The sequence below is a fragment of the Ptiloglossa arizonensis genome, chromosome 3 (assembly GCF_051014685.1).
Source record: "Ptiloglossa arizonensis isolate GNS036 chromosome 3, iyPtiAriz1_principal, whole genome shotgun sequence".
Taxonomy (NCBI): domain Eukaryota; kingdom Metazoa; phylum Arthropoda; class Insecta; order Hymenoptera; family Colletidae; genus Ptiloglossa; species Ptiloglossa arizonensis.
Genome location: NC_135050.1, coordinates 21,095,522 through 21,110,171, shown reverse-complemented (window position 1 = coordinate 21,110,171; position 14,650 = coordinate 21,095,522). Strand labels below are relative to the sequence as shown.

The 14,650-nt window shown below is 41.0% G+C and overlaps 2 protein-coding genes across 7 annotated transcripts in view; one reads left to right on the top strand and one right to left on the bottom strand.

Moving 5' to 3' along the window:
* The first annotated feature begins 1,810 nt into the window (after positions 1–1,810).
* Positions 1,811–3,547, top strand: LOC143144647 (upstream stimulatory factor 1). 2 transcript variants are annotated; one of them, XM_076307280.1, is made up of 5 exons: positions 1,811–2,030; positions 2,224–2,257; positions 2,358–2,736; positions 2,804–2,956; positions 3,046–3,547. In XM_076307280.1, exons 1-5 carry the CDS (start codon positions 2,024–2,026, stop codon positions 3,250–3,252), a joined length of 780 nt encoding a protein of 259 aa, XP_076163395.1. In that variant the 5' UTR covers positions 1,811–2,023; the 3' UTR covers positions 3,253–3,547. The 2 variants fall into 2 exon arrangements, with proteins under 2 accessions (XP_076163395.1, XP_076163396.1); XM_076307281.1 differs by lacking the exon at positions 2,224–2,257 and having other exon boundaries at positions 1,815–2,030.
* Positions 3,546–14,650, bottom strand: part of Rhogef3 (Rho guanine nucleotide exchange factor 3) — a 204,381-nt gene continuing 193,276 nt past the window's right edge. For 4 of the 5 annotated variants that reach the window (XM_076307274.1, XM_076307277.1, XM_076307273.1 and 1 more), the window contains 10 exons: positions 14,510–14,612; positions 13,642–13,830; positions 11,973–12,184; positions 10,467–10,567; positions 8,982–9,301; positions 8,522–8,893; positions 7,704–8,066; positions 7,096–7,309; positions 6,761–7,006; positions 3,546–6,673 (listed from right to left, as the gene is read on the bottom strand). In XM_076307274.1, coding sequence (XP_076163389.1) covers positions 6,534–6,673; positions 6,761–7,006; positions 7,096–7,309; positions 7,704–8,066; positions 8,522–8,893; positions 8,982–9,301; positions 10,467–10,567; positions 11,973–12,184; positions 13,642–13,830; positions 14,510–14,612 — 2,260 coding nt within the window. In that variant the 3' untranslated portion in view covers positions 3,546–6,533. The remainder of the gene's footprint in view (positions 6,674–6,760; positions 7,007–7,095; positions 7,310–7,703; positions 8,067–8,521; positions 8,894–8,981; positions 9,302–10,466; positions 10,568–11,972; positions 12,185–13,641; positions 13,831–14,509; positions 14,613–14,650) is intronic. The other variant, XM_076307278.1, reaches the window with a different exon arrangement.

The following is a 14,650-nucleotide window of genomic DNA, read 5'->3' as shown; positions in this document are numbered from 1 at the left end:
TTATTTCTCTTCTTTGCTTCCATTCATTATGCCTGATCCTAAATCAAACGTCATAGAAAGTGATATGGAAGGTGCAAGTCTTGTTTGTTTACTCTTCCCTTAACGTATAAGTTATATATTACAAAATTGGGGTTTAGAAAATAGGGCTTGGAAAATTTGATTATGCTGTTAGAATGGTAACTGTAACTTGAAAATATTCTCGGTGTTGGGGAATTTCTACGATTTGTGCTGTTTAGCCATTATGGACTATTTGAGCACTGTGAATTATTGTATTAGGGGGACCGGAAAGTAATGTCGTTTCCTTACATTAAATTCAAACACATAAATTTTTAACGAGTTTTTATTTTTAATCAATGATATAATCACCCTCATTATCAACAACCTTTTGCCATCTAGTGTGCAAATTTTCAATGCCGGATCGATAAAAATCAATTGGTTTTTGAGCAAAATATACAGAGATGGCATTTTGAATATCATCCAAATTTGCAAATCTTTTGCCACTTAGAAAGTGTTGAAGCGATCGGAATAAATGGAAATTCGATGGTGCAACATCGGGCGAGTATGGTGGGTGAGGCAGTACCTCCCACCCCAATTCATTAATTTTTGCCAAGGTTCGTCTTGCGCAGTGCGGTCTTGCATTATCGTGTTGCAGAATAATGCCTTTTCTGTTGACAATCGCTGGCCACTTTTCAATTAAAGATTTATTTACACGATCTAATTGTTCACAGTAAAGGTCTGCATTCACAGTCTGTCCAGGTTTCAGCACTTCAAAATGAACAACGCCGCGAATATTCCACCAAACACACAAAAGGGCCTTTTTGGGGTGTAAACCTGGCTTAGCAGTACTTTGTGGCGATTCATTTGGAGAGAGCCACTGCCTTTTGCGTTTTGGATTATCATAAAGAACCCACTTTTCATCTCCGGTGATCAAGCGATCAAAAAACGCTTCTGTATTGTGCCGTTGAAGCAATAAGTTGCATGTGGTGGATCGGTTAGCCTTGTTCTCTTCGGACAGATTATGCGGGACCCAAACACCTGCTCTGCTTACTTTCCCAATCTGCTGCAAATGTTCTTGGATGGTCGACCAAGGTTGGTTAAGACTGTTTGACAATTACTCGATTGTCTAACACGGATTTGCTTCCACTTCCGCACTTAACACGTCATTGTCTAACGTTGTTGGTCTTCCTGATCGATACGAGTCGGAAAGATCAAAATTACCGGATTTGAACTCGGAAAACCACCTTTGGCATTTACGAACGTCTAATGCATTTGGATAAACATCGCAAATGTTTTTGGTAGCAACTGTTGCGTTACTACCCTTGCGAAACTCAAAAAGCATGCAATGCCGAATATGTACCTCTTCTGGTATTTGGCTGGCCATTTCACCCAAAATTGTAAAGAAAAATTTTAAATTTAATTATTTACAACTAAACAAGTCACTATAACCTCAGAATGTCTTTGCTACGACTTTAATGTACACAATGAGCTGACAAATGACAATCAAATAGTGACATGCGCAGAAACGACATTACTTTCCGGTCCACCTAATATTATAAATTGATCAGCTCCTATAATAGGCACCATTTTTAAATGGTGTTAAACACACAGTATCTACATTTTACAGATTCGTTGTAAATGTTATATATTTTGTAGTTTATAGTTTATATAATAACACACTTTCTTTATGTAAAAAAAACATAACAATTTTGTAAAGTAAATAATTAAATAATAATAAAACAAATATGTTTTTTATATTTTTTACAATTGTATAGTTAATAAAATTGTGTTTGTAAAAGATTATACTTAAGAAGCTTGTGATTGTTGAAAATTTAAACAAAAAAATTGTTCGGTTCGATATACTTCCACATACTTATGATATATCGTGTATCTACAGAAAGCTGGCGTACAAACGAAGCAAGTGTAATGTTGTGCACCTGTATGTATAAGCAGTTTAAGATCACGGTTCGGAGTAAACTTATTTTATAAATTAAAATGGAGGTTTTAAACCATTTTGATCAGATCGATGAGAGGTATTTATTTCGTTTTCTTTAGCAATTGCAACAAACAAACGCTTTTCAAGTTCGTAAAAATAAAAGTCAGGGTGATAATAAATGTAAAAATAGTATCGATAGAATTTCTTTCCATTACTTTTCGTATTTGAAGAAAATACACGAAATGAATTATATTGTTGTATAATTAAAAATGAGATTTTATTCTGCACAGACATTCAGAAACACTTGTTTAGTTCGAAACTGAGGTTAGCTTGGAACAAATTTTTATTTTAATTTTACTATTTAAGAAAAAATCCACTAATTGAATCTTTTTGTGAATTTTTGCGATTGTTTATTATTTTATAGTGTGGATGAGAATACAATTAGCAATGACAATGTCGGCGTCGTTCTAGAGGAAGCAGAAATAATAGATTGCGACACAGAAATAGAGACTGTAACGGAAGAAGATAATGTACAATATCAATTATGCGAGGTGAATAGAAATGATAATGCAGTTGCTTATCGTGTCGTACAAGTTGGCGATGGTCATACAAACAATACCGAGCTATCGATAGCTACACCTATAAATAATACTGTCCAAGTATTGACATCGCCCATAAATGGTCAATTCTATGTGCTTAGTAATAGCAACGAAGTAGTTACTACAGAATCTACAAGAACAGTTGCACCACGTGTTAAACTACATATAGATAATCCGCAAAATATTCTTACTACTATTAAAAAGGTAATATTTTCATTGTGAATAAGCTGTCATTCAATAATAACAATTGTTAATACACAATTTTGTTTAGAGAGATGAAAGACGAAGGGTAACGCATAACGAAGTAGAAAGACGTCGCAGAGATAAAATTAATAATTGGATTTCAAAGTTGGGAAAGCTTTTACCAGATTGTGAACAAAATGCAACAGGAGATGGAGATGTAAAAACGAATTTTGAATTGCAGGTCAAATATTTTACACTTTTTAAATATCTATTGTTCGTTTATCAAACGTTTATGGAATATTTATTGCAAGAAAAATTGTTTGTCCACAGAGTAAAGGAGGAATTTTAGCAAGAGCGTGCGAGTATATTACAGAATTACGAGAAATACAAGAGAGTTTTTCGCAAAGTTTAGATGAAAATGCCCAACTATTAGAAGAAGCTAAAACTTTAAGACACATAGTGAATCAATTAAGAAAGGAAAATTCTGAACTAAAGGCTCAAATATCGAAAAGTACAACTTATATACTTGGTACTTAATTTTCACAAACACGTGCAATAAAGAACAGTAGGTGTGAATTTTCTTTGAATCACTTCGTGAGTACAATTTTTTTCAAAGCATTGCAACATATGTTTAATTGTACTTGTGAAACTTAATGTTTGGGAGATGCATGCAATTCAGTGCAATAAAGTAATAATTATATAGTAATTATAAAATGTTTATTTACATATATTTAACTGAGTATATATTTATATTTTGAAAACAATTGTAAACATATTATGTAATTTCAACTGTACATATCATAAACAATAAGTATTTATAACGTGAACAATCGAGCAAAGAGAGTAATTTATTATTAAATCATTAAATTAGATATACAAATATACAAAACATTGCGCTATTTAATCGGTAATTAATCTTCATCCAAAAGTTATATGTCATTTAATTTTACGCTTAGTACCTAGGTTGCGTTGAAATTTTCGCTAACAAAGAGTTCTACAATATTTACACTTACGAAGTACAATACCTAGCTATTTACATGAAACAAAACGATACATCATAGTATCGATTGTTTTTAACTTGTAGCGTAGAATGTGCGTGCATATCAGTGTTGTACAGTTATATAATGTCAATCATCAATATGCACATACAGCTACCAACATGAAATACAAGGAAAAGTATATGCGTTTACATGTATATGCAACAGCTTAAACTGTTTTATTACTGCCTAGGAACGCCTAGGAATATTATTGCTTCGAAGCACATTATTTTGACATTTGTGCAGAATCTGATCAATATATCCAGAGTAATAGAACAAATTATTCGATCTGTAAATTATAAAAAAAATAAATATCGAATTATCAATCATACATTTATCCATGTGTAAATCTTCGTCGAGATATGTAGAGCACAGTGAATGCAGATAACGAACATTGTTTAAATTTCTTTTCAACAATGTGTTGTATTTACATTTGTCGTATTACTCTGGTAATTTGCAGAAGTTTTATTCGTTTGTTTATGTAAGTGGAACTTAACGAATGAAATGTTCCGAATTGCGTAATATGCAATAGTATCGATTCAGCATTTACAATTAACACGAGATATCCTCTTCTTACGTTTAGTTACATTGGCCATTAAAGTTGTTCTTACATAGCAATGCTTACAGAGAAATTGCATTCGAACAAATAAGTTTGTTCTATAAAAATAACTCTTAAATGAGTTAGGTCCAGCAACAAATATTTTGCTCCTAGTCTACACATCGATGGTTAATAATCTCTGTACAGTTGAGTAGGAATCTTGCTCCTTCATTTTGTCATCATATTGTCCTCGTCGTATAGTAAATACAATGCCAGAAAATAAGCAAAAATATACTTCTGTGTATTGTTTTTCTTTCGCAAATATTTCTTCTACTAAATTACATTTGGAGACAGAGAAACGTGAAAAGTCCGCTGATACAAAATAATGATTATTCCTTTTTATAAGCATATACATACTTTGAAAAATACTTATACGTCCAATGTGACGAGAAAGAATAGAAACGAACGAAGACGTATATAGTAAACATATTGGCAGTGTTGAAAACTTTCACAATCGGTGGATCAGTTTCTGAAACGTTAATTTCATCGTCCGTGATAAAGAATTACACAGACAATGTCTACAATTTGCTACCTTTACGTTTACATACAAAACACAGAGGCTTTTGCTGGCTGACTGGCTTCCATTACGATATTCTCATAAGATTTTTCTGTACAAGAGTAGAAAAACTTGAAAGATATTTCTGGGGATGTTACTTTAGATCCTGCTTCAGCAGCAGTAGAAAAGGAGGCTTGATATGCGAGTATTTACACGTTTAGTGATACCTGTATCGTTAATACTGTCTCTCTGTTACGACGTAGAAATATAATTTTCTCCGTCCGTTTTACCAAATTTAAAATCTCCGTACAAACTAAGAGTATTACGATTACTGCTTTAGGTGAAGTAACGATAATTTTAGGCAGTAAAAGGATTATCGCGTGACTTTTACTCGAGATTCTTTTCTACAAATGTGTGCTATGATACGTTTTGCTTCACTGAGAGAGAAGTCTCCAGGATAACGCTACATTCGTAATACATTATTTTAGTGTGCGTTCTAGAAGACTATCTAGATTATCGAACATAGGAGTATATTCGAAAGATCTTCCGACTTGGAACTACAAATAGTCGTCTACAGCAAGATTTGGTTATATTTCGATCGCACTTTTCTCTCAGTGCTATCCTCGTACCGATTCTCTTGTAGATATTCAGAGAAAGAAGCATTTCTTTCGTCAGTCTTTCGATTACCATAAAAAAAAAAAAAATATGTATGGCCGTTGCTAATCAGTTCATTGCTCGCAACACTCATTCAAGCGGTCGAATAACACTAAAGTTTTATCACTGTTCTTTATACGAGTGCGTGATAAGAGTGACTAGTACTTTCTCTTTAGTACCTCGAAAGCACGCTAGCGGCTTTATACATGTATTATCTACGTCTAATAATAAGTGTATTTATTTCTCCGGTTTATGCAGTTCTTCCACCAGTTTTTATACTTTCTAACGATACTTTTCTCTTTGCCTTTCTCGCTACGACTTCCCTGTTCCCTATGTTTACTCTTTTTGCTCTTCTCTGTTTTCATAATATTCTCTTCGTCTAAACATTTGCGTAAGCGGTGCTTGTGCGCGTATTCTCCTTTAGATAAATTTAATTAATTAACATTACTTCTTGCGGTTGAACCTTTATTTCGAATAAACAACGTTTATTATTTACTAGAGAAATCTAAGTGATAATACCTTGTCACTCCGTGCAGTGATCGTCGCGATTGCAAGATGATAAGAGCGTTTAATGTAAAACCTTTTCACGAGGCAGTGAAATAAATATCGTCGATGATACAGACTTACAATCATTTTCATTTAACCATATATTAAATTAAACGAGAATACTATTATATTAACTGGACTGATGAATACTGTAGCGTTTCGCTACACTGTTAACGCGTATCGATGCCATTCGATCGATAACAATTATATAATGAAATTTAACGATTACACAGATCGATTACCTTCGTTCCATACATCTGACCAGCGCTTAAGACCGTTTCCATTCCCAACGAGCGAGAACGACAGCAACCTTCGTTCGATTTTTTCTCAATTTTTACGGCATCGAATAACGAAAGGAAACGAATCGAATTCGTTGCTACGTTCGTTTCGTTAAACGCTGACTATAATATCGTGCTCGCGAAACAACGATCAAGCGCTTCTCGTTAGAGTTTTACAAGTCAATGTATGGTACGAAGGTAGGCCTGTCTCAGGACGGCTGAGGCCGAGTACTTTTTTTGCTGCTACCAAACGTGAACCAAGTACCAACTTTACGTCCCAACGAGTTCGTCGCTCCTTGTCCGACCATGGTGGGCATGTCGTAGGTCGACTCTCTTTTGTACGCTTTGTCTGCAATTCAATCGTAACGCGAAAATCATTCCACATTCTTTTACGGTCTCTCCTTAAAATCGAAACGAATAACTCCTTTATACTTACTGCGAGGTTTGATCGGCGGTCTGTTCTTCTGCTGCCTCGCCGCTGCGAGTCTGGCCAATTGTTTCGCCGCGAGTGGAAATTCCAGTCCATCGTTTCTGTCCTGAGCAACCAGTCTCCGTTCCTCCGCCATGGCTGCCAACCACCTACGCTTCTCTTCCGCCGTACGACAACAGAAGAGCAACCATTTGTCGCGTACGCAACTATACACTTTTAGACAGTGTCTCACCGTCACTCCCAACTGATGATCTACCAAACAACGAGATTCACTTTACGCAATTTGGATCGAACAAAACGGGAATCAACAAACGGGCGATTAACATTTCCCTTCGAATTACCTTTACCGTCTGGTACGTCGATCACCTCACTCGTGTCGAGATAAATCCGTCCTTTGTACACGTAAGTGTTTCGCTTTAAAATATCCTTTTTACAATAAACCAATTGATGGTCGAACAGAAAGAGAGTGATGTTGTTCGTCCACATGCCGGTAGTGACTCTCATCGCCTCACCTTGGTAAATCAACTGGGACGATACTTCTATGAGATCTTCACCCTAAAACGTTAATCGGAGTGTAATTATAACGTCGAGTTCTACCTTCGATTAGGGTTCTTTCGGACGATACACTCTGGAGCGGTGACAACCAGTGATACGTTCTCTTTGTATCTCATAACTGAGATATTTTCGTAGAAGTATATCGATGTTCTAGAGTACGTATGGAAGAGATAGCAATTTTTCTCGATGCATCTTTGATGCGTATCTTGACACTGGACACTCGTCCGTTATCGTACATCGAAACGTTCAGGGCCAGATAAATTTTCAAAGCGTAATCTTTCTCCGAAATCGTAATCACCGTTGCCTCGGGCACCAATTACTGTGCATCTTGTCCGAAAGATGTTACTATCCTAAATGATGTTAGGTTTTCGCGGAGTTCCAAGTACATTCCTACCTCCCATCCCTCGACTCTCAACTGCCATGAAGCCAGCTTCTCGAGACTCTCCATTCGTCTCTTCCTTTCGTTAATTAAAACCGCGACACCTCGCATCGCTTCCAAGGCTTCCTGTATCTTATGGTAATCCGGGTGGTCGGCTTTCGTGTATTTCAACAACTCCGCCAATTGAAGCGGATATTTACAAATTCGTTGCACAGGCGTTAACAAGTACCCGTCTAACGGGATCTCGATCAATCCTCTCATAAGTCTACACGCTTCGAAGAATTTGCTGTAATGATTATCTTGGTACAGTTCTTGCAACGTGGCGGTCGCCATCGGGTGACTATTGCAGTACTCCGAATACATACGGAATCCCGCCCTCTGTAAACGATTATAACGTCAATAACGATCGAGCGTTACACCGCGACGCATAAAGGAGAAACACCACCTTTTCGATATCAAGGAATCCATATACTTTTTTTATTGTCGTATATTTTTTTTAATTTACCACTCTTTTACCCAAAATACCGAACTTTAAACGCGGTTCCCGCGAAATAGGTTCTTCGCAAACTCGTGGTTCACGTTTCTCAAAGATTACTCTGGGTAAAAATTCTCTATAATTGCACGCACGAGAACACTTAAAAAATTCTCGATCTTTATCGATAAAATTTCATTCCTTTTCTACGTATATTACACGCGTTAACGTTTTCCACGGAAAATTGTACGAAATACAAATTCGTTCGAGTGTATGTACTTTCAACGTTAAAAGAGATTCCCAAATAAGAATTTCTTTCGAGTGCGAAAGGTGGTGGTCCCCCGCGAGTTCCCTCTCTTACATGATTGAGGAAACATTCGCCGACGCAGCTCTTGTACGGTGCGTTCCAGTCGATGCTGGACTCGAGATCCTTCAGAAACTTGGACTGAAAGTCCAACAGGTCTTCGAGATTGATGAAAATCGTCTCTATTTGAACCTCGTTGAACATATCCGTGCGCAGCCGGCATTCGGCCACGTAGCCCTCAGCGACGTCTCTCAGTATCTTGACGAAATCGCGTTCCGTCTGGACCAGTTCCCGTACCACGCTCGCTCGTACCTGTTCGTTCGACAACAACGAAACACTGGTGCGTCGTCTCAGTTGGGTGGTGGACGTGCCTCCAGAGGCCATCGCCGCCAAACAATCCTCGACCGTGTCTTCTTGGCTCACGCGTAACTGGAGAAGCAAAAGTGACCATTGTATCAGGTTGTACGCACGAGAGTGTTGTTGTTACTCTTTCGTTTGAAGAATCGAGGCTCTATACCCTGACGAATGCAGCTGGGAACCAGCCGTGTTCTCCTCTACAGTTACCCCACCACCAGTCCTTGTCCAGATTGTCCAGGACCTCGATCACGTCTCCGGCACGAAAAGCCAGCTCCTCCGGTTCCATCGCCACGTGGTCCCAAACAGCTTCAGCCAGGATCACAACCTCCTCGTCCATCGTCTGCTCGAAGGACTTCTTTCGGTCCGTCAAGGAGGCGATGGAGGATTCGGAATCGGACATCATCTCGTCGTCGGACGTACCGCCTCCTCTTCCGTCCTGTTCGTCCTCGGACAGGACATTTCCACCGGGCAACCTCGCGCCTAGATTTCAAACAGACGTGTTGTGTTTATCGCGGGTAACAAACGACGAGCTCGTACGTCTTTTTTTCTCTCTCTCTCTCTCTCGCTCTTTTTCTCTATTGTTCGATCCTGGCTGGACACACCGTGTTTCGTTCTCGCGCGGCTCGGTTTTTAGATTTCGAAATTCGCAATAACGAGAAAGCAGCGTTCGAAAAATCAACCTCCAGCTATCCATCGTAGGGCGTTTGGCAGCGAAAGATTAAAAAATGTCGTTTATGATGTTTGACTCGGGAACGGGGACGGGTGTAACCAATCACTCTCCGCGGAGCTTCGCGAGAATCGTTTTACTCGACAATTCTCGCGGGTGTTTTCGTTTTTTTTTTCTTTTTAAATCGTCAATTTCGAACGATTCGTGTTTCGCGGAGCTCCGTTGCGAGTAAATTGGCCTCTACTGCGGCTTGCAAACAGAAAAGCGTATTCACAGGAAGCAGTCCTTACAGAATGAAGAGACACAGGGGGTGTATCAACGTGTTTAATACAGGATTGTTCCGCATTCCTTACTGTTCGAGAGAACTCTTCTTATCAAGGTGCGTTCCGTCACAACGGTGAAATGCTTTAAGTATTCGTTACAAGGGTGCATGCCAATTCAGAGCACTCACGGAGGTTGCATCTAGAGAAAAACTGGAGATACCATTTGGGTAGGGGGGCGGTGGTGGTGGTGGTTCAGAGGGTGGGTGGAAAGTGTGCAAAACTAATCTTCGTCAACGGGTAACGCTACCGGTGAACCTTTCGTAACGGGCGAGCGAGCGATTCGTTTGAAAAACCATCGCGCAGTTACGACCTTGTCGCCGGTTGAATACGGAGTACTCGACGACTATGGAAACAATTGAAACGATTTTTATTTACGGTGAATCGAGACCAAGTATCGTGAAAAATTTCATTTTTCGATCAGTCGAGATATTTCTTCAATCGAACGGGACACGCTGCACAATTATCGTGTACATTAATACGATAATCGTTATCGTAAACATCGATACGATAATACGATAATTTACAATTCGTATACTCGCACGAATGTAAATATTGCTCGCTCGCTCGGTACAAAAGCAAGGAAGTAGTCTACGTCAGAACTCGGACAGTAGCGGTTCAAGATATCCGATTCGAAATGGACGAATGTTAGGTTTACCTGCAGTTTTGGTGCGCATCAAGGGTGATAGCTGATTGATACCCAGTGGTTGGCTAAGCGAACGTCTCAAATTTGTCCGAGAACTCCTCCCTTTCGCGTTACTGGGACCAGAATAAAATCGCCATTAATCGTCTCCTTCGTCCGTACACGGTCGGATAGAGGATCAACAAGCTTGTGTTTACGTAGAAGCATCGATACAACATTCAGCAACGAATTACAATAGGTAAGTATATATACACACGACAAGGTATACACGTGTATACAGAGTGGTTCTGTAACTTAGCTCCCGTCTCGATCGCTCGTTTTCTTATCCTTGTTCTTTCGTATCGAATGTTCGCAACGTGATCCGTGACAATTTCTCGCGCGTGGCTTCGTTTTCGAGGAAATCAATTTCGAAGGTGAATTCGAACTGCGTTGTCTCGATGAACGAGGTCTCGTACGAAAAAGATGTTATATCCTTTTGTTCTGGATTCGAAATCCGTTGTCTCGAAAGAAAATGTTAACCTTTTTTTTCGAATTCGAACTCCGTTGTCTCGAAGAACGAGGTCTCGTACGGAAAAAATGTTATCTTCTTTTTGTTCGTTCGTTTCTGTCCGTAGAATCTCGTCTCTGTCGCGATGTTCGTCGCGGGACACCTACTCTGGTATAATATCTAATCGTCATTGAACGCGTTCGCAACAGTCGCTGAACAATTTGACCAATTTTCGTTCTTGATAGGCGATCTCGAGACAACAATTTAGAGATCGCGATACGTTTCCGGTAGACACCTACGGGCAATCGACGACAACCGGCGCGATTTCGAGGACCTCGAACAAGTATAAAGGGAATCGATCGACACGGTTGTAGAACCACTCTGTACATTGTTACGCGTGGCAGACCAACTTGTTTTACGAGGAAAAATGAAAAGAAGGTGGTTTGTTATAATACCCGTCTACCTACCACTATTCTCCCTCGATTTACTGGAAAGGTTCGAGAATAAAGAATTTAAATTTCCTTCAAGGACATTGTTCAAGGAGTTAAATTTTTGATGATTGTCTAATGTCGTGTTATGATTCGTCTCGACGAGTAAGGAACGACGTCGCCGAGTCGTTCGGGTAACGCCCGTTTCGAGGATCGTGACTGTTCGGTTTCGCGGGTTTACGAAACGTGAAAGCGAGCGATAACGAAAAATCGTGTTCCGGTGGTTTTCCATCGCCGCTGGCGATGTCTGCGCGCGATGACCCGACGGACAAGTTTCTCGTGGACTCGAGCGATCGTGAAAACGGGAATACCATTGTGAACGGAACCGACCGGGGGGAACGAAACGTCTCGTGACACGATTGGGAGAAAAAAGAAACACAAGCCGCGAAACTGTATATTCGCGCGTCGAGACGAAGATCGCCGCGAATCTTTCGGTTCTCTCGTCGACGAGAAGCTGGACTCTTGTTCGCAGATGGCGAAAAAGTCAATGAGGCGTTTGCGATAAGGGTGCGAGAGCACGAGATGGATCACGGTCGTTGAACGCACCTTCTCAGCGTAACGATGTCATGGGAGGAGTGCCGCGGACTGAGCCTGGGAGGTCTCGTCTTAATAGGCGAAGGAGTCGAGAGCATCCTGCGGTAATTGTGCGCGTGGCTGTAACCAGACCTCGTGTCCCACTGGAGTAACCTCTGACCTCCTAAATCGCTGTTCGTTCTTCGTACATGCTGATGCCTCGACGTTCGACTCTGTAGATCCGCCTGGAAAGTATTACATCCCCGTTAGCGTCGAACGTTTCACGGTGAGAATCCGCGACACTCTTTCGGGTCGCGTTGCTCTTCGGTAGAAGCCGACAAACAACATACTGACTTTTGGAAACATGGTTCGAGCTAGGTTAAACACAAAGACGATGTACGGTTGCTGTACTCGTACAATTTACGATCACGTGGCATACGGATTAACCTTTCGATCAGAGTTTAGTCCAGCGCGAGAACACCCGCGTGAATTGATTTTCGCGTACGATTGTCCAAGATTCTTCACTTCTTTCGCTCGCTACGTTTCTAAATAAATAACTATCGAAAAAGAACGATACTGATTCGTCACCGAGGATTCCCCTATCTAAGAGCACTCACCGATGTTCGAGAAGAGATATTCATGGCTCTAGTTGTCGGACATCTTTTGTTCTCGTGAAGAATTAATTTCAACGCTGTCGCGCGTTTCCAGACCCGGAGAACGGTGAGTGAGTTCTCGTTTTTCGAACGCGTCTCGAAGACGGCCGAGAGGAGCCAAAGTTCCTCGAAAACGATTGGCACGATCGCGCGAATCGCGACAAATTGACCGACGCGACGACGAGCTACGATCCGTCTTTCGTACACGATTCCATAAATCGTACTCGCTCGACCGCACAACTCGATATCAACTAACCAGGACTGCGCGCTTCCTCTCCTCGTATCCTGGCTAACGCGATATATTCTCCGCGCCGCCTATCAGAGACTGCCAGTGATCTGTGCGAGCGTGGCTAAACCGTATACAAACGTGAGTAATGCGAGTTATTGTGCCGAAGGAAACAGTCATACATGCGGCCTGATAATGAATACAAATGCGTGACGCTCGTAATAGCAATTATAAATCATCGGCCAGCGAGGAGACAGCATCGCGACCGCGAATTAAAGTCGCGTAGAAAGTTAAACAAAAGGCAGAACGTGCTTCCGAACACGCTGCGGCGGATGATTTACAATTGTTGGAAATTGAGATCAATCGTGATCGATAATTTTCGCGACAAACCCCAAACGTAATTGTTAGCGTGGATGAATTAGTTCTCGTTAAATCGATCCATCGACGGGGAGAGCGTTTCGCATCGAACCCAAGGAAAATTACGAATTTTCAAACACGGTCCGATGAAAGATACTTTCCCTTCGCGGTGTGCCCCGTATACGATTAACAATGTTAAGGTACCGTACGGAGCTGAGAAGTTGACCTCTGGAAGGAATCGCGTATCGAAAGTTTCGATTCGAGCGAGAATTACCCCTGTATAGTTTCTCCTTAAATATGGTATTACGTTCTCCTCGATCGAGTCATCTTTTCAGCTCCGTGCTGTACGAACGAAGCGACATGAATTTTTGTTGTTTTCAAGCGATCGGATGTTACTGATGTTATTGATCGTTAATAACGAACACTGCGTGTAGCGGGAAACAGGGCAAAGAACGACAGTCTTTACCTTAAACTTGTCGATCAGTATCTGGTTGATGAGCTCGGACTGGGGTCGTGATTTGTCGGCGACTCGCCTACGTAGGGCCGGAGGGCTGTCCGTCTCGTCTTGGACATCCGTGTCGTGGGACTCGGAACTATCACCACCCCCCATCGTTCCACCACCACTGCCCCCAGTCAATGCTCCACCAGATACCATCTGTATCGTTCACAATTCATTTTATTATTCGTACTTTCTCGCACGGTCCTTCGATAGTCGCGACACCTTTCGCGAATGGACGATTCGCGCCGAATCGACTCGAGGCGGAATGTATTGGCCGCTCGTGGTCACCGAGCGGCTACCCTCACCACACCGTTCGACTGCCGCGACTCGTGCGCTCGGGAGACGACCATCGGTTACGCTCGCGCCGCCTTTCTCTCGATTGGAGAGAGAGTGGGGGGTTCGCGCGTACGGCGTTAACGCTAGTACTACCGACGGTGAACGTATCGCTATTTGTAACGGACCACGTACGTATCTTTGAAGTTAAACGGGGAAAGAGTGAATTAATTTACGAGTACAATTAGTTGTCTACTTTGACAATTGTTCGTGAATATTGCAGGCAAGGATATCGTTGGTAATCGAGTAATTTTAAAAAGAAGTTATTTAGTCAAGTCAAATTTACCCCTTTGGTAGTTCTAGCGTTAAAGTCAGGAAAGCGACCACGAGCGGGCAAACTTCGCCCCGATGAATTTTCTGATCGACCGTTTGTATCGTAACTTGATAATTTCGAATTTCGTTCTCTCCTTCTCCTCTTCCTTTCGTATTTATTCGTTCAATGGAAATAGAGACTTACGGCTAAAATATAAATACGTTTTGTTTGAATCCCAAGTTCCCTTACCTCGATCTGTATTCCACTGTCTCCGCTGTTGCATTTCGCATTCCTGGCAGCTTTGCTGCCCTTTTTCCTCTCCTTGCTGCTCCTCCACACGAGGGGGCCGAATCTACGGTAAAAGGGGGGACAATTTTAATCACGATCCTG